The sequence below is a fragment of the Pollachius pollachius genome (genome assembly GCF_949987615.1).
Source record: "Pollachius pollachius genome assembly, chromosome: 12".
Taxonomy (NCBI): domain Eukaryota; kingdom Metazoa; phylum Chordata; class Actinopteri; order Gadiformes; family Gadidae; genus Pollachius; species Pollachius pollachius.
This window is the reverse complement of record NC_136945.1, coordinates 4,694,822-4,714,309: the sequence shown is the minus strand read 5'-3', so window position 1 is coordinate 4,714,309 and position 19,488 is coordinate 4,694,822. Positions and strand designations below refer to the sequence as shown.

The 19,488-nt window shown below is 42.5% G+C and overlaps 2 protein-coding genes across 2 annotated transcripts in view; both read right to left on the bottom strand.

Moving 5' to 3' along the window:
* The window catches only part of itpr1b (inositol 1,4,5-trisphosphate receptor, type 1b), an 88,187-nt gene extending 77,292 nt beyond the window's left edge, over positions 1-10,895 (bottom strand). The window contains exons 1-5 of the mRNA XM_079747617.1: positions 10,829-10,895; positions 9,854-9,967; positions 7,007-7,077; positions 2,197-2,312; positions 664-750 (exon numbers count right to left, since the gene is read on the bottom strand). Coding sequence (XP_079603743.1) covers positions 664-750; positions 2,197-2,312; positions 7,007-7,077; positions 9,854-9,945 — 366 coding nt within the window. The 5' untranslated portion in view covers positions 9,946-9,967; positions 10,829-10,895. The remainder of the gene's footprint in view (positions 1-663; positions 751-2,196; positions 2,313-7,006; positions 7,078-9,853; positions 9,968-10,828) is intronic.
* Positions 10,896-17,141: 6,246 nt separating this feature from the next.
* Positions 17,142-19,488, bottom strand: setmar (SET domain and mariner transposase fusion gene). Its single transcript, XM_079747891.1, has 2 exons — positions 19,333-19,488; positions 17,142-18,950 (listed from the first exon to the last, which is right to left on the bottom strand). The coding sequence occupies exons 1-2, from the start codon at positions 19,435-19,437 to the stop codon at positions 18,156-18,158; spliced, it is 900 nt and encodes a 299-aa protein (XP_079604017.1). The 5' UTR covers positions 19,438-19,488; the 3' UTR covers positions 17,142-18,155.

Here is a 19,488-nt window from a genome sequence, read left to right as displayed (position 1 = left end):
GTTGGGACTCATAGCCCATAAAGTTTAAATAACAAAATTGGCAAATAATGAATGCATTATTTCTGTAAATTTTCAATTTAAATACAATTTTAAACGTTTACAGTCCAGTGGCACAGGGAAACCTATGGAATAAAGAGTTCATGAAACAGAATGTGTCTGTAGTGTAAAGATGGTCACATACTGTTATCATCCACTAAAGCTTTTTACTCCCATGTCAACAACACACCTTTCACCATGACCATCATTGGTAGCAAACACTATACAGCTAATCTCGCTGACACCGGTGAGCAAAACTATTTTCCTGGTCAAATGTACCAATGTATTAGAGAGGGAGCGATAAATCCTTATAACTGTTTTATGGACGGTCTGTTTCTGGAACAATTATTTAAAACAGTTGGACGATACAAGAAATCGCCTCCAGACCTCATCAAAGGGCTTTGTGTATGTGTGTGTGTGTGTGTGTGTGTGTGTGTGTGTGTGTGTGTGTGTGTGTGTGTGTGTGTGTGTGTGTGTGTGTGTGTGTGTGGTCCCTCACCATCACATCATGTTTTGCACTATTGATTATTTAATCAAATGTTAAATTTTCAAACTACTTGGCAATGTTAATGCTAACTTTACAAGCCAATAAAGACAGACAGACAGAGAGACAGACAGACAGAGTACCTGGATGACATTGCCATACTGAATGACAGACCCCAGCAGCTTGCGGTTCTCTGATTCGTTCTGTTTCTTCTCCAAGTCTGCAGCATGCTGGAGCACAGGAGAGGAGAACGAAACTACTATCATGACAGTTACCAGAGGGAGTTCAAAGCAGTTGAGCGTCATCATTTGGAGTACACATGCTCAATTAGGTGGATGTCAGACTATACAGGAGTACTATCTTTATAAAACAGCGATGTATTAATCATGACAGCCGAGAAGAATGACACGGAGATATCCCTCAGCCCTAAGGGACATCCCGAAATACTAGCACAGCAACTTTCTTGTAGGTGACACTTTGGTGTGCACAAGCCTGAATGCTGTGAAGAGGAAACGCGAAACTTGCACATTTCTCACATTCACTGCATTCTACTGAACATGCAGCAAGACGTTAGGGATGGTTCCAGAATATTCAATTATTTGATTATTAGTTCCCGAGGGTCAAAGCCGATTTTTAACATTTGGACCGTTAACATTTTTCTGTAGTTCTGTAGCATTATTCGTTTGTTTTACTATTATTAATCATGTACAGAAAAACAATATACACAATACACAAGCATAAGTAAGGGATAATGCCCGACGAGGTGTCCATTAGCGCAACGGAGGACCGTTGCCTCCACAAAGTCCATTAATTTCTGATAATGGACACCTTGAAGGGCATTATCCCGCTTATACCATGGTCACTTGCCAAAGAAAATAAATTAAGACCATTCATTTATATTTTCATGCATTTTACAATCCAAATATAACGTTTTTCACAAGCTATAACTTTGTTTCCCTGGTAGCACCTGAGGGTGTGACTAATACCTGGAACAATCATCACCCTCCCGTAAGGTTCTTATGCAACGGAAACATTGTTCACTCCTCCAGTAAATAGGACGGACCTTAGCTACGACTTGGCAACGGGAGGTATTCTAGTCCGCTCAGCTATGAGCCAGAGAGCAAACGTTATGCATTGTACATATTTATAATTCGAAATTAGTCCCAGCCTTTATACCAGATACTTTAGGGTCTATAGCATATAACCGCGTTGTCTGATTACAGTTTAATTCATTTTTCCCAATTTACCAGCTGTCATTTTGAAGACCGAATCACCGCACCATTCGTTTCAATGTGAATCGCGACGGTCTGTACTTTCAACATAAAGTGTACATATTTATAATTTGAAATTCGTCCCAGCCTTTATACCACAAATACTATAGGGTCTATAGCATATAACCGCGTTTTGAAGGCTGAACAGACAATTTGACTGTAACTAAGTAGTTGTTTTCTGTTTAAGATATTAAGTGATTTCTAGCCGATGATCCATGGCAGCCTTTGTGAATGTCGGCACACATCGAATAATCGATTATTCGTTCATACCACCCACTGATTATTCGACCATGAAACATTTTAGTTATTCACATCCCTACAAGACTTGCCCCGTTGCTGTGCACGCAGGTACACACAATGAAGGCGCATACTGACTACAGAAGTGTGTTGAAGACACACACGTACGTGGAGTTTGTTGAGGAGCACGGTGTCTGTGGTGCTGTTACCGCCCGGCTTCGCCGCCTTCCAGAACTGCTTCTGTGCCGAGTATCTATTCATAGGACACAGTTTGAACAGGCAGTCTGGGGGAGAAAGGGAGGAAGGGAGAGAGAAGAACAAGGAGGTGATTGTTCAGGTAAGAGGAGAGTAACTGTGATTTAACCCATACTTTGATAAAATGGGTTTTGGATTCTACCCCTTCAAGCCCTGGGTGCCAATTCACGCTTTTGGGATTTTAGCTAATTTTTTTTTATTATAACCCTTTTAAAAAAAAATTAAAAAAACTCACAAGCCGCAATCTTTCAGTACTCACAATGGAAAGTTTAGGCCAAAATAATCATCGAAGTTTAAGACCAGACCATTCTTCATCCACAAACGTTGACCCCGTACCATCATCGTGACAGATCACAGCTGACAGACTAGAACACCAGAATTATCTCCCAGCTACCCCGCTCATTAGCACCACCATCATTAAGGTAATGGTGCTAATCGATCCAAATGGCCGTCCCCAGTGAATATGGTGGAAAGACCTCGGGAACACATTGCACGCACGTCAATCTATCGGTGTGAACTGTGCGCAACACTCACAACACATCCTTTACAGGAACTCAACTGGAGACCTAATGAGTCTTGACAGGGCTAAGAATAGCCGCTCTGGCGGGTTCCACTGGAAAACCAGCTAATGCTGCTGATGTAGCTAGCTGTCTGGGGATGCTCCGTCACGGGGGCGCAAGGTAGGGAAGTGAAATGGAGGGAAATTGGACAAAGTAAAGCATGGAAAGGGAGTGGCTAAAAGGGGAATATAGGGCAGTGGGAGAAGAGACCTCAGGGGTCAGCCTATAATCAGGGCAAGGATAAACTAGTATATCTAGGACAAACTAGGAACAGAAGTGGGTTGTTTGTGGCTGTGGTGGAGGGGTTAGGTTGTGCCACGCTACAAATGTAGGCTAGTCACGCTTGGGCAATCAAGGTTCGTTTTCAGAACATGGCTATAAATTGCATAGAACATGGGCATATCTATGCATTTTCATCATTCATACTTTATGTTGTCATTAAAGAACATAACGTTTGCTGGTTAATAACAATAACACAATTCTACAGATATTACTTCACCTGCGTGTCAATAACACAATTATTAACCAATCCTTATGTTTTTTACGATGAGGTTATAGCTTATGATTGTGGTGTATGATGTATAAGTAAATACATATATTTGGTTAACCCTTACACATAAATAGTAATATTTAACCCTTTCATATCTAAATCTGCCAAAGCTTCTCACACAGACAATGTGTTAATTTGATTTGCCCTGCCTGATTCACCATGACACCGTACGATGATACGATGTCCGGTAAGAGATAATAATGAACTGTCAAGTGGGTTATTTCCTCTGAGATTTCCTCTAATCATCCGACACACAGGATTTGTGTGTCGATAGGTCAAACACTCTATAGAGGCCAACATTTTCTTCCCAAGCAAGTACCACGAAAATGTTAAAGGAGACGGTTGCATGGACCTTGTTTGACGACAATCCTGCCAATAACTTCAGTTACACCCCCACACCCACACACACACACACACTTTGACCCAGACGGTTGCTCAGAGACTAGTGCTACGATGAGGTCTAAAATGTTGTGCTAAAGCTCCCTGAAGGCTGGCCTTTTAACTAGCTTAGGAGCGCTATAAATACTCCTCAGTCTTAGTGTTAGCTCCATTGCACACTTTCGAGTGGTTGCTAATGATGATAGCCACCAGTGGGTCTCATAAAGACACTAAATGACCTCCGGTGACACTGGCTATATATTGTATAAACTGTTAAAAGGGATGAACATGATAAGTAGATAATTGATGGTAAAATTACAGGCTGTGCCTCAGGTTGAAAATCTCTGAACTTTCAAAACAGTGCTACCAAAAAATGTCAACTGTCTAACAAACATTCAATTTCAGGAGAGAATAGGTTTTTTCGAACCCTCATAGTCTACAGGCAGTTGCTCCATACTGTAATGTTTGTGTTGGCATACGCTGCTCATCATTCATGGATGTATAACAAGAAGTTATAGCTATGATGTTGAGCTAAGAGCTAACAAAGCTAGTTGTCATGGAAACCGTAAACAAAGCACAGAAATGCAGCTGTTTTTTTTTTCAACACTTCATCCCAATGTGTCCCAGCGAATTTCTGCACAAAGAAAAACAGGTTTGTGGACCAGGGCTCTTAGATATATATATATATATATATATATATATATATATATATATATATATATATATATATATATATATATATATATATATATATATATATATATATATATATAATATTTCTGCTGTGGTGGACTTCAATCATATCAATTCTAAGTGAGGTCAAAGACTTAACACCCACATAACAGTTTCGTTGTGATGTAGGATCGGATGGCATTTTTCCTCACAGTTTTGTCTGTTTTTGTTAACCCTGGGCCAGGGAATAGATATTTGTAGGCCTACAGCATGTCTCTAAATCCACAGCAGCAAGGTCTTATGTGGATCATAATACTGACAATGCCCTGCTTAAACACCTCTTTTTGTGACAATAGAAACTGGAACAGTGGGAGAACACTAAATAGCCATTGTAGTCCTCGTCATATTACAACATTCAAAACCTGTACAGCCCACACCGCACCAACGCTTTGCATATCATGCAAATGACTCAGTTAGAGTCTGACAAGATCACTACTTTCGCTTTGCATCCTTCCCAGGTTCATTTGCAGCGCGCCTGGTAAAAAAAAAAACTTCCATCCCAGTCCCACCACTCCACAGCATTTGGCTTAAAAACTGAAGTAACTGACTGCATGGATTTGCGCAGAAGGTGCAACATCGCAGGGACGTGCAATATATTCAATGATGGCGTATTATAACAAAGGTGTGTATTCATTCAGGTAGATGAATGGGCACTTAACCTGCTCTGCAACGTCTTGGCTGTGCCGCTAACAGTGTTCAGTCCCGAGCACTTCAGACACCTCTCATAAATTGGCCAAATATGGAGCCAGGCCAAGCTTAACCGTGTTACACACATTGTTTTCCTTTGAGATACCGCAGGCTACTGGTCTATTTTGTCGCATTCCTTTGGACTGCTGCAGATTGGCCCTTGACCCAGTTCCTATTTTCATTGTGAAGAAGAGAGAATAAAATAATCAATCATTTTCCGTGCATTGGTGGGAGGGAGAGTACAGTTTTTGGGTAACAGCGCCATTTTGCGCTGCAGGCATAGAATATCTTTAGTATTGCATTAATTATAATGCACCAAATACAATAATTTTTTGAAAGAGAGCATGTCAAATAAACATATATATTTGACTAAGTACATTGAGAACAGAACAGAGTAGCAAAACACAATACAAAGTGCTTGTGATAGTCCATAATGAAAGTAGTGATCGACCGATAGATCGGCCGGCCGATATTATCGGCCGATATTTGTGTTTTTTACGTGTATCCGTATCGGCCGATATTCTTTTCAGTATCGGCCGATTTCTTTTACTTTTTATTATTTTATTTTTTTTGGCGTGATTTACAGACAGTTCAATAAATGTTATTTTTTTTAAATTGAGACATTGTAACATTTGTTATCATCATTGTGTCATTTTTAAGATGTAAATTGAGGGAGGCTTAGCCTCGAAATCCAGACCCACATCTAGAAAGCTGTAGGGTCTGGCAACAAGAAATGAAAATGGCCCAACTCGAGGGGCGGCAGCAAGCATGCATTTGAAAATATCACTGGACTTTGGATAACACTATGACCAATCAGAAGAATACAAGGGGTGACGTATCCAGACCAGTGGAGCTAACCAATAGATAAGACTCTTGCCGTATCCGGTTGGTAAAACAGCAACGCTTTTGGCCCGCCTATATTGATACATCGATGTGATTGATTAATGTTCTGGGCCAGGGGAGGCCAGAATATACACGAGTATATTGCTCGTTCCAAGAGTGACTCGCTGAGCAAATTCAAATTGTGCTCCCGTGAGAACTCTGGATTTCCAAGGTATTATCGGCTCCAAATATCGGCTCAAGAAAATCGGTATCGGCGTATCGGTTGTCGGTAATCCGTATCGGTTGATCCCTAAGTGAAAGTGCTTTTTGTTTACCTGTTAGTGGTTCAGACTGGCGGAAGCTAACCTTGTTTCCCTTAAGAAGTAACAAAGCAATTCACAAATCTTTCCAAGGATGTGTTTGGAACATATCTGCTCGGTGAGGACGCCTCTTTGCCATATGACCCGTATATTGGAATGACACCAGTTAAATCAGGAAATATTGCTTATTTTTCCTCTCTCTCTCTCTCTCTCTCTCTCTCTCTCTCTCTCTCTCTCTCTCTCTCTCTCTCTCTCTCTCTCTCTCTCTCTCTCTCTCTCTCTCTCTCTCTCTCTCTCTCTCTCTCTCTCTCTCTCTCTCTCTCTCTCTCTCTCTCTCTCTCTCTCTCTGCCCTGTTTCCACAGAGGCCCCTCCAGTCGAGGAGCCTAATGGTCAAAAACACATTGATCAATACACAAGGGCAGGGTAGATACGGAAGGAAGCCTCTGCAAGTGGGCTATGGGAGTCTGCAGAGGCTGGTTCCCCTCCCCTCATATCTACTGATGCTGTAACCATCAAGGTTGCTTCCTGAAAGATGCTCATTGTGTCCTCTCGTCACGTGAACATTCAAATATTTAAACATGCAAAGAAAACAAACACAGCAACCGCTACATTCCACGGCGCTTTGTATATAAGTGTAGCCGTATACAAAGACAGCACGTCCGTTTGGCCTCACCTCTGAACTTCTTGGGTGGGTTGTTGAGGTCACCGGTGTCTGGCTGCACAACACATCGGTCATCCACCAGCCTGGGGGGGAAGTAAACACAAGTGTCACTCAAACCATCACAACTGTCTGTCAGCGATAGGTTCATTGGTTCAACACAGACATAGCAGTGCCTAACTTCCTCTTCTTTGTTATTGCTGGTACACTTATGTTGCAACTCCTGCAGTGACTTGATACAACATGACACCTGCAAAACGGACAATATTGTCCATCGATAGCAGACATAGGCAAAGCAGACAGTTGTAGATGCAATGTGTGATTTAGAGCTAATAACAAAATTAGACATAATGGACCTTTATAAAAAGGTAGTTGCAATACATTCACAAGGGACAGGGGAGTTGCTTGGAACATACAAATGGGCTATTTAGCAATGACATTCAGGTATGACTCCCCTGACGCTGGCAGCATCCCTACTACATAACAACGACAGTTTTAGTTGCTGGCAACCGACTCCAGATTTCAGTCCAGTCAGCTAGATCTATTTATAGCGCATGCGATGTGCACAGCACTCCTGAGGCAACGTTGTGATGCAATTCACCTAAAAGGAAAAAAAGAAACCCATACAGTGACACACGCTGTATGTGACTGCCGCTCCACAGCCCTGGGAGGAAGGAAGGCTTTAAGCCTAATCACGGCATTACGCACGCCAGCCGCGGCTTAATTGTATCTGAAGGAGAGAGCGCGGATCGGATGTCATTTCCTTTCAAACACTCGGGGAAGGATGGCCCGGGAAGAGGAAGGGGACGGGAGGCATGCAGGGGACAGAGGGAGACCTTGAGCGCTGTCCAGTCCGGGACGCGGTCCAACCCAGGTGTCTGATTATACAGGCACACACACACCCCCCCCCCCCCCCGGTTCAAGCACTTCGGAAATGAACTGGAGGGGGAGGGGGAGTAAGGGGAGGGAAGGAGGGACGCAGGTGGCCATGCGCTGTGGTTATTTATAGTGGTAAAAGTAGAAATTACTGGGCATCCATAAACAGCCCCTAATGACCAAAAAACACCCACACGCACACACACACACGAAACACCCACACCCACACGCGCACACACACACAGACGCGTTGCCATGGGTGGCGCACTGACGCACACAAACCCAAATAGTGAGCACACAAGGTCTCGTCTCTGTGGAAGTGTGGGGGGGGGGGGGGTTTGATCAGTGGTGATGAGTGGCAGCTAATGATGAAGCATAATTAGGTGGAGAAGAACATGAGGAGAGGGAGGGAGGAAGTGTGGTGGGGGAAAGGGTAACAGTGGTGCTTATCTTCACAATGGGAGAGCAAAAACTATGGGTAGAAAAGATTGAGAGACACATCGAAAGAGAGACAGGGAGGCAGAGAGTGAGACAGAGAGAGAAAAGGGGAAGCAGGTACTGATCTCCACAATGGGAGAAGAAAATCAATGGCCATAGACATGTGAAGAAAATAAAAAGAGAGCGTGAGAAAGGAAAAGGAGAGAGTCTGGAGCACCTGACGAGAGACCATAAATGTAAGTAACAAGAGCCAAGATGCTCTGCCCGGCTGGCCTCCATCAAGACTGATTTATTTTTAAGAACATATTTCATATATCAAGGGTTTCAAAGGTTTCCTGTAGCTAAAATAAACTTGGACCTGATAGTCTACAATTACGAGTTGGGAGAAGGAAGGAAGGAATGTTCATTTAAAATCAACTTATGTGGTCCAGCCGAGAGGAGGAAGCAGCATGCAAAAGGCACGGCACAGCCCATGCCAGACGACGTGTTTTGATGGTCGTGGGGATGGGTGTTGGGGGGGGGGGGGGGGGGGGGGGGGGGAGCAGGTGGCAGGATGATGTCATCCATGAAGAACATGTCAACATTCTCACATTCCATTGTCTTAGACTGTGAGAGCGACAAGCATCTTAGAAAACCGGGTTCGAAAAAGAATCCTTGACACACTATCACAATACTTGTACAGGGTTTAATAAAATGTTGTCAATCAGAAGAGTTTGTCATCGAAAAAAGACTTGGAGTGACATGAAAGTGGATGTCTGGGCACATCTTACTCCAAGCTGACTAGACTGGGGACGACGAGTGTCGAAACACCCCAGCCACTAGACTGAATCGTCTCTTAGACTGTCCTCTGTCTTCCCTTCATTAAATAATTCTCGATCACTCTGAATGCTCCATCTATTCCATTCACCAGCCCAAAAACCACTTTCCAAGTCATTCAGGGGAACATTTGAATACAGGACTGACCGCACCAATTAAGTGTATTATTCCCAGACTAAAGCAAGGTACAAAATATCTGTTGAGATATTTGGAGAAAAAAACACAAAACACAAAACAAACACACACAAAAAGGAGTGGGACGATTTTTTTTGGAAGCGAAGCGAATTTTGGAAATCATTGCATAGATGAAGATAGATAGTTAAAGATGGATTTGTGAAATTTGTTGGAAATGATGAGGGTCTCCAATACTCCAATATTACACTACTCAGCCTTTTCTACCAATCAACGCATCTTACAAGGATCATTTTCATGAAGGGTCAACATTTATTAGTGAAACACTCCAATCTGAACAAGGATCGTGGAGCCTTCCCCTCGGGCAATATGATGAGCAGCCCACCCTAACATCTCCTAAACAGAGCTGAATGTAATCTGGAGGGAGTGATTTCTTGTAGATGGTTGTGACTGGAAGGTTCGAATATCTGCAACAAACCATCTTATCGAGGCTGGACTACAAAGCCTGATGAGGTGTTTGAAAATACTTTACAGACACACACACACACACACACACACACACAACGTACACAAACAGACACACAAACCACCCACACCCACCCCAGAGTGCTGATGAAGCCGCTGGTGGAGCCCTCGGCATACAGGGAGCAGACGTCCCCAATGTGGAGGAAGCTGGACATCTTGTCCGACATGGCCGCCCTCCTCCCACAGCACCTGAGAGAGGGAGTGTTTCACAATGACAGGTCGGTATGGTGAACAAGTATCCAGCAAACTACACTATGTGTATTAATTAATCAAGGCATCAGAAGCAGAATTTTAAATGGTTTGATAGGGCGGTATCAAATTATGTTATTCCAGAAGGGAATTGTGTGGAGGATAAAGCATTGATAAGAAAAACTAAAACAAAACAAGTGAATGATAGAAGCTGCAAACACAGTTATTACCTTTTTCAGTGTGACAGCAATACAATGGACCAAACTAACCGTAGCACTATCCACTGTCTGAATCAACTAACAAGAAGACACTGTTCCCCAATTGAAATGGGTCATTTTTTATCTTCTATATGCCATCATCAACATAGGGAAAATCCGCTCTGGTGTGTGAATAATTTCTAAGAAACACAGTGGCCTTATTTTAGAAACACAATGATGGTTAAATAAGATGAGTTAGGCCCACTTATTGCTGCTATACAGCATTAATCAGCTCACAGTCGATACAAGTTTTGGTACTATGGACTACACTATATGGTAGCAAAGGTTTCCTGATGAACTGAAATGATGGTTTAACCATTGTTGCAACCAAGTGTCCCCGTAACCCTAACCTTTGTTTCTTTTCCCTAAATAGCACTGTCCGCTTTATTAGGGTCCTGATGTGACTGGTGTGTAAAAGTTGCATTGAGCATCCAACAGTGTTTAACCTGAAAATAGACCTGTGTGTGCCATCTATTTCTGCCAATGTAATTTTAAAAACGAGCAGCAACATTAATAACACGGATGGCTATTTCCTCAACGGGGATGCTGTTCAATGAAAAAAATGCCCTGGCAGAAAAGTGAATGCGATGAGAGAATGTTTTACCTGGCGCAAAGGAGAACGACGAAAGAACAAGATGCGAGAGACTGGGCGAACAAATGTTAAGTTCCACACCGCGCTATCCCCGGGTAAATCCCATGGTCGTGAATGTGAAAGTCCAGGTGCAGAAGTCTTTAGCGCCGTATCTCAGACAGCTGACTGTCCTCAGCTTCAATCCTCTTCTTACCTCCTCCACATGCTCAGCCAGGGAACGCCCTCTTCATGAGTATATGCACAGCTGCTAAGCTACATGGGAAATGTAGTTTTGTCGTGTAAAATAAAGGAAACAAGAAAATGGAATACATTAATGTAGAATAATAAAAACGAGTTCATTACAACTATATTTTCCTTACAGTCGTCCTTCTCTTTATGACTCGATTGACTGCATACAATAGTCTGAACAAGCTATATTGGAACCATGTGGCATCATGCTTGTCACATGAGGATGCATGTCCACAATGTACACAAGTCACATGGCAGTCACGTGGGCCGTCTGTCTATCTTTCTTTCTTTCTTTCTTTCTTTCTTTCTTTCTTTCTTTCTTTCTTTCTTTCTTTCTTTCTTTCTTTCTATGCAATGACTTTTATGTCAAAAGAACGATGCCTAGGCCTACTGCCAGCAACCGTGGGGTGTCATGCTGTGCGGGGACTGTCCAGGCCAGATGCTGTTCTTGCCTCAGATGGGACCTGTCAGGTCCCCTGGACGTTTCCTTCCACAGCACCTTCACACAATGAGGAAGGTGTTTTGATTAGCGTCCACCTTGTCCTAAACAACTCAGGCAGCAGAGTACAGGACAGAGAAACAAAGAGTGGTTCTTAAGAGAACCCTGCAAAGAGTATTGCAGGGTTTGAATAGCCTGTTTAGTATTATTCAGTTTGAAGTCAAGTCAAGTTTATTTTGACAACATCCCATGAGCTTGCAGACCAGTGGGGGACTTCAATGTTCTTGCAAAGTTTTGATTGCTAGTTTTGATCCCGTAAGTTTGAGTGATCTAAATTCATTGCAGCCGCCCCATTAAAATCACGCTAGGCCAGTCGTCTACTTCTGTAATTGGAGCACAATCTCCTCATTGCACTGAAATATTTATAAGGCATGCGTCACATTGAACTGAAGTCCCAGATGAAATGATAGATTAAGGCCAGATAATGATCCTAGGGTTAACCAAACCAATGTGGCTGTTTGTGTTCAACCATATGATAGCTAAACAAACACAGTAAGGAACATCAGTTTGCATTCTAGTTTTGATTAAATGAAGTCCCTCGTGGTGATCAATATCGTTGGGAAACAGGCCCAAGGCAACTCCTTTCATCACTTCTGATAAGTCATCACTACACAGTGTGTAGAAATATGAACAAATAAGTTTGTGTGTGTGTGTGTGTGTGTGTGTGTGTGTGTGTGTGTGTGTGTGTGTGTGTGTGTGTGTGTGTGTGTGTGTGTGTGTGTGTGTGTGTGTGTGTGTGTGTGTGTGTGTGTGTGTGGGGTGGACTCTGAAAAACTGAAAGGGGGAGTGACAGAGAGGTGGATGAGTTAATTGAAGGAAGGATGGATGGATGGTTTGATGGATGGATGAATGGATGGAAAATAGATGGGAGGGGTGAACTGTAAATGGATGGAGGGATAGATGGACTAATAAATGAATGGATGAATGGGTTCAATAGGGAAGGTTGTTGTGTCTCAAACTTCTCAGACCACAGATGTGTCTGAGTGACAAGCCAGGGCCCTAAATATACTTTCCCAGCTCCAGTCAGATGACGTCACTAAAGTCAAATTCAGATCATCGTGAGATCTCTGTTGTCATGGATACGTTGGACCTGCTAGAGTTTATCCTGTTCTGCAGCAGCATAAAAAGAGGGCTTTATATTTAACCGATCATTTGTGCTAGTAATGCTCTGTGCCGTCAATAACAGTTTGAATCGTTTTACAGCTCATGGAACAACATTTATTGATGAGCTCTTCAAAGGTGATTGTTTGTAGTTGTCACGTTTCTTGAGAATAACTGGGACACTGTGCTGTGCTAGCTATGTTAAATATGTTCTCTTTAACATCCTAATCTGACCTTCACCTATATTATATAGGGCAGGTACATTGCGCAACATATCTTTTATGTTTATTTAATTATGTGGGTAATAATGTTTTCTTTGGTTATTGTCAAGTGATTAATTGTGATCCCATGATGTCTTCCGATGTAAGAAACCTTATCATGGTTCTGGAATTTGCTGTCCAAAAGTGTATGCAGTGGTGACTGTAGCCAGACGCCCCATTCTAAATAGAGGTTGAATAGTGTGCAAGTATGGAGATTGTCTGACATCGGGGTTATGGGAAGAAACCCGCCAGGAGTGTAAAAGGAAACCACTCCTCCCTCCAAGCCTCTCAACGTAAACAGGGGTTTAGCTGCAGCCTTAAAGGCGTAACACTAGAGGCTTTACGCCATCCCACACAGCTAAATAACAAAGCATCCACCATTTAAGCGATGTACAATCTACTGTGAGCTGGCTGATTGCAATGGCCATTGTTGTGTGTGCACGTTTTCGTGGGTTATTTCTTCCACGTGTGAATGATTGTGCATGTATGTGTGCGCGTATGCACATGTATTTTCACACTCATTTGCATATGCAGGAAGCCTTTTCCTTTCCAGCAATAGGGATGTGTGGGCAGGAATGTTCACGATAGTAATCTTCTCTCCTTGTATATGTCAGTGTGTAGGATACACCTCTAACATTGAATAATGCATCATAAGAGGGCCAAGAAATGACTCTTCACCTGTAGCTTAGCCAATAACAAATTCTGATAAGCAAGAATCCACCAATGGTGGTGGAGTTCTCTACAACCATGAGCCAAGTTGATCCTATTTTTCAACAGATTAATAATTTCTGGTCAAGAGTTCAATGAGTTTTATCTTGGTCCATTCAACACTCTGGGACAAGAGGTTCCTTTAAATTCAGTTTTCTTCACGGTCCACATCTCCAGCGCTGCTTTTTAACAGATGTTTCTTTCAGATTGAAAGCACAGGATAAATTGACTTCACCTTAAGTTGATCACCCACTTCTACATAAATAGAAGTGGGAAGTTGACCAACCATTTGGGAAGTTGACCAACAGAAGTTGACCAACAGATTCTCCCTGATGGGGTGGAACTTCCTGTCCGTAGTCTAGCGGTGGAAGAGGAAAGGAGATGGGGAGTCAGGAAGGGTTGGGGTAGGTGGTTGGTGTTTGGGAGTGGGGGACCTACTTCAGGTAAGTGCTACCCACTGGGCTATGGCATTGAAAACCCTGCATGGTCGCATCTCTTCTACAAATTGGGTGAGGTTTAGACCCCAAAACATCTGAGGTGAACATGTTGATAAACTTTCCCAACAGAGTGTCTGTCTCATCTGGGTTCGGGAGATAAACCCACCAAAGGAGCCGTCTAACCTCATCAGAAACAGCCAGGATAACAGGCATGGGTTCTGCGCCCTACAATAAAGAAGAGATCTGCCTCACTAAAAATAAAAGATAATTACACCCGTCTAATGGCTTCTCTATTCCCCAAGGAAATAGTCTTATTAGATCAACCACAGCAATGGTTTAAATAGGCCTTGTGATTTTAGGAAGTGTGAAATGATTCATTTACCAATTGAAATGTTACCGGTATTACAACTTAAAAAGCAGTTCTTCATGAAATGTAACTATGTTACTATGTTTTAGGAGGGATTTTGATCGAAGGAATGAGTAAAACCTGTTTGACTTATCATGCAGTCGTCTGAACAGCAGATCAACTGAAACAGCTTTGACAGCAGCAGTTTAACTTCATTAAACCTTCTATCCCTCATGTGGCTACAGAATATCACAGCCACGAATCACACAGACATACCATATATATATATGTCAAATTCCAGTTGGAAAAATAAGTTAGGGGCACAGACCGTAGCACTCTGAGCACATCAGACATGACACACTCCTCACAGAGGGGACATCAAAATCGCAAGCTCACCTGTGTGACCCTGGAGAGTTTGTGAGTCTGTGTTCACTAATCTGCTTTAAAGGTAAATCCCCTTGGGATTATCTTAGACAGAGAGAGAGAAAGAGACTTCTGTCCTCACTTTCCCAGTGCACCTCTAGGTTAAAACCTCTATGACTCGAAAGTGACTTTGACCTTGTTTGCAGTCAAATTATAAATTGGTATGAATAAATAAGTACAAAGTATTTGCAGAGATAACCGTGTTCTAAAATAATTGGCCTCTTATTAGAAAAACATTAGAAACACCTTTTCTTTTTGTGTATCATATGCAGTACGTATTATATAATTCAGTGCACAATACTAGAATAAGATGTCATAAACGGATACAAATCTCAACGAAAATAAATGTAATAAATGAGGTGACACCATTCTGGAGAGGTGACAGCCATATGATGCTGATCCCCCTGTTTGGTATAAAAATGAATTGTGTGATGAAGATGCTTATTTCTGGAGGTGAAACAACACATGACTAACAGACACACAGCATGTGAATTCACAACCTCAGCTATATGGCACAAACTTTCAGAACACACAAGCATCCGTTTCGAACGTTGACGTCAGTCGATTAAATAGACGGCATGGGACTGATAACCAGTGATAACGTCCATCAAATCCAGTGATAATGTTACTCAAATCCAGTGATAACGTTTGAAACGTTGTTTAATCTAGCATCGTTGCATCAGATGGAATGGAATTGTTGCCACAATGTAACAATTACCAGAGAAATACTATGAGTTTTGCAGTACTGAATCATACACTGGCAGTAAAAGATTTGAGTACATCCAGATGGGGAAGGTTTATAGGGAACCATCTCTAAGTGGTCCTTTACAATAACCACAAAATAACTTCCTTTTTTGAAGCTAAATAAACTCCATCTAAAGACAATCCTTAAAGGGAATCCTAAATCTACGGCTGTTGCATTGAAAAAAGTTATGATTGATTGGAATCGCTAAATATATCCAAGTTTACTCCTCTCAGTCTCAGCTTGTGCTTACATGAAACAATACAGAAGTAGAGTCTTCCTTCAAACAGGGATTTTCACGCTGTCTTCCTCAGCTGTGTCCCATGTGAGACAGCTCATAAAGCCACCCTTTATTTCAACCTTTTTACCCCACACATCTGTTCACGGCTTCTTGGCGAGGGCCCCTGTTTTGGACAAGTGCTCCGTCTGTAGAAAAACCTACTGCCCTCATTTCCTCTCTAGTCACTCACACAATACCTCTAAGCCCCATTCTTCATGATGCAAAACCCTCATATTCTGGCTGCATATTTGCATATTTTTTATTTCATGTACCCACATGATTATTGCAGTTTCTCAGTTGGATCTTGGTGGTTGATTGCACTAATTGTATGTCAGTTTGGATAAAAGCGTCAGATAAATTAATTGAATGTAAAAAGTTTAGGTAATTTATAGATTTTAGTTTTCATTATAGTGCAATCAAGAAGATTTCTGTTTCTTTCTCTTCGGCGACACCTAACCAGTAATTTTTCCCAGAGATACTTAAAGTGTCGGCCACTGAGAAACAAAAGTTTTTAACATTCATTATACTGCAAATGTAAGGGCTTTAATCAGTGGGGCATAGGCTCAATCATCAGTGTCTCACCTCATTCAGCGATAGATACTAAATATTCAAGATTGCCTATTTATTATATATTTTTTGGATATCCACTACAGTTCAACACTTGACAGTATTTTTTTTTTTTTTTTTTTCTTCATATCACCTACAAACACATTCTGATTCTGATAACAATATACAATGTTTGTTAACACTGAACTTAACATTGGATGGATGAACAATGTCTTAAGCAACATACAGAATAAACGCTTTACATCCTTCACGATTCCCATATTTAAAGACAAACAGAGAAAAGCTTCATCTAATCCAACATTGCTCTGAATCCAGACATCTGGATTTTGTGTTCCTCTTCCCAGTATGAATGTCCCCACAAGGAAGTCCACCGTTGTGTGATCAGTTGTGTGGTTGCTAGGTGACTGACCAAGAGAGGAGGCACTGCAATTCAAGCCGGGCTCCTAAACGCAGCCCCACAGCCTTCTGTGAACAGACGACGTCCAATCACCTACTGTACACATAACGCGTTGCCATGGGGATTCGAAGTGGAAAGCAAATTTACAAACGGCATGAGTCACGGATTAGGTACGGGGATTCTTGTCGGAGGAAGAGTGGATTCTTTGGGCTGTGGAATCTCCTTCCTCATGCGACGTGTTTATACAGCAGTAGACCACCATTCAGGAAAAATGTAGGTGACAACCAGAAAAATATGAATAATCAAAAATGAGTGGGCTGGTAGTGTGAAGAGATTACCTATAAACAGTGGAAGAATAAGACAAAATATTATGATAAAAAAATATTTTTGCATTTTTATTAACATTTATTTCTCAAATTTAGAAATAATAAGCATTTTTGTGCTCCAGGGTCTTGAGAGCTACGACCCGATCTTCCATCAAGCCCCCCCTATGAGGTCTCTCTGCATTCCCATCCAACTGCCAGCCCCCTTGGTCTCATTTCTGGCGGTCTCGCTCGCAATTAACCCAGATGTGGATATTAATAAAGAGGAAGGCAGGTCTGGTGTGGAAAGGGAGCAGTTTGATCAGAGAGAGTTCTGATCTGAGAACGGTCACAGTAAACTGGGACACCTTGGCCCCACGTCTGATGAGGGAATAGAACTGGTTGCTATATTAAAAACAACACCCTCTGGTCTTTTGCTAATTGCTAAAGACTCTCTGGGGGTATGCGCGCCATTGGATACAAGAGAATGTCTTCAAGGGGACTTGATTTGAAAAAAAAAAAGCAACACAGTGTCTTGTGAAACCTGATTTTGGCATTGAAATTTGAAATGCAAATCGGTAGGAACAAATATCCATACCTGGACGGATATAAAAGTATATACCTTGACGGTCAAGCTGTCGGATACAGCATTAGGAAAAAACATATTTGCCCAGGGGAAATAACACATAAAGGCCTTTAGATTCCAGCACGACCTGCCCTATATAGAGGATTCTCTGATGGCTGAAAAGAAAATATAATTCAAGAAGCAGACACATATCACAGAATATAGCAGGTCAAACTTTTGTTATTTTTTGTTTATTTTCTGTAATATTTTGTACCTAGCTGAAGATTGTCTCTTGACCAAATGTCTTAAGTCACGATCTGTACAACAGTGTGTTACTTAAAGCTAATATAGCCAATAGATGTTTGATAGCCATTACTGAAAACATATTGGCAAACCACACTGAAACAAGGTCAAGATTCATATCAAGTGACCTAAATGTGCAAATGACAGATCCTGACAGCTGCTCTGCAGGGTGCTCCTTTGGTCACAAGGTAGAGAGCACGCTTGTGTCCAGGGGAAGGAACCCAGAACAGTTCTGGGCACGACAGTAACATGCTTTCCTCTGAAGCCCATCCGTCCTACTAGCCTCAATAGCTGCCTGGCTCCCCCTCGACGCATCTCCATCTCTGCTTCCCCCGCCGGAGTAGTCAAACGTCAGCTCCTTGCCGGCACAGATGTCCCGGCACGCAAACAGCGCCAGGTGGGGCAGCGCCGAGTGCATGCGCACGGGCACCATCACCAAGTTGGGCCGACATGAGTGGTTCAGAAAGCGTCCAACGTTCCCGACCCTGGCCGGGTCCACAAAGGTCTCTGTAACGGAGGCCGTTCCTGCGTGCTCCCTGACCGCTATGATGTAGTTGTTGTCCCCGGGCCCCTGGGAGAGTTGTCTACGCCTGGCCTCATCCCGGCCGATCACCTCCCCGGCGTATTCGCACACAAACGACCCCTGGTCAATGAGCTCAGGGGTGCGCACCCCCCAGCCCCTCTCCCTCGTGAGGAAGACTTGCAGGCGGAAGCGGAGGCCTCTCTCCACCACACGATTGGAGCAGGCCTCGCTGCAGGCGCAGAGGGCGTTGCACTCAAACACGGGGGCGCAATAGGAGCCGTCCAACATGTAGCAGTCCAGGAGTAGGCCAGAGCTGTCGTAGGCTTGCCCGTAGGTTTTCAGGCAAGAGCAGCTCTCATCCACGCAGGACTGGCTGAGGCAGGAGCAACCAGGGAGGGTGATTTCGCCTGGGTCAATATCACAGCCTGGTCCCTGTACGTTACCTGGTGAATACTGAAGAAGATGTTAATTATAAGAAGGGACAACTGCTATAGATTATTAACTAAATTGTCATTTTAACAACTCATTATATTTAAGTTCTGTAGTTATGCTATATGTGCATAGATCTCAAGTTTTCAGATTTATGGTAACTTTGGTCAACTTTTATTGTCAGTCTTTTCTAGTAGTGACATCCTGTGGTGCTGTGCTGCCATCGGATGGCTGAACTCAAATATGAACACGATTTTAACGATATTTTGGCCTAGTCAGAAAATCGTTCTCGGACAGAGACATAGATATGTAATGATTTTATTTCAATCAAATAACGTTACGAATAACTGTTTTAAATACTTGAACTTCTTAAGCTAAAGGATGTTGATTATAAAAGCCCTATTACCTGAAATGCAGGGTAATCCACTTGGTTAAGATCTCCGTCTATTGTAATCGGAACATTTTCCAGACCTTTACTCAAATCGACAACACATGCGCTTTGAAAAAGCATAACTGCCGAATATTATCTATTATCTGTAGTAGCATGGTTTGCTACGGGAAG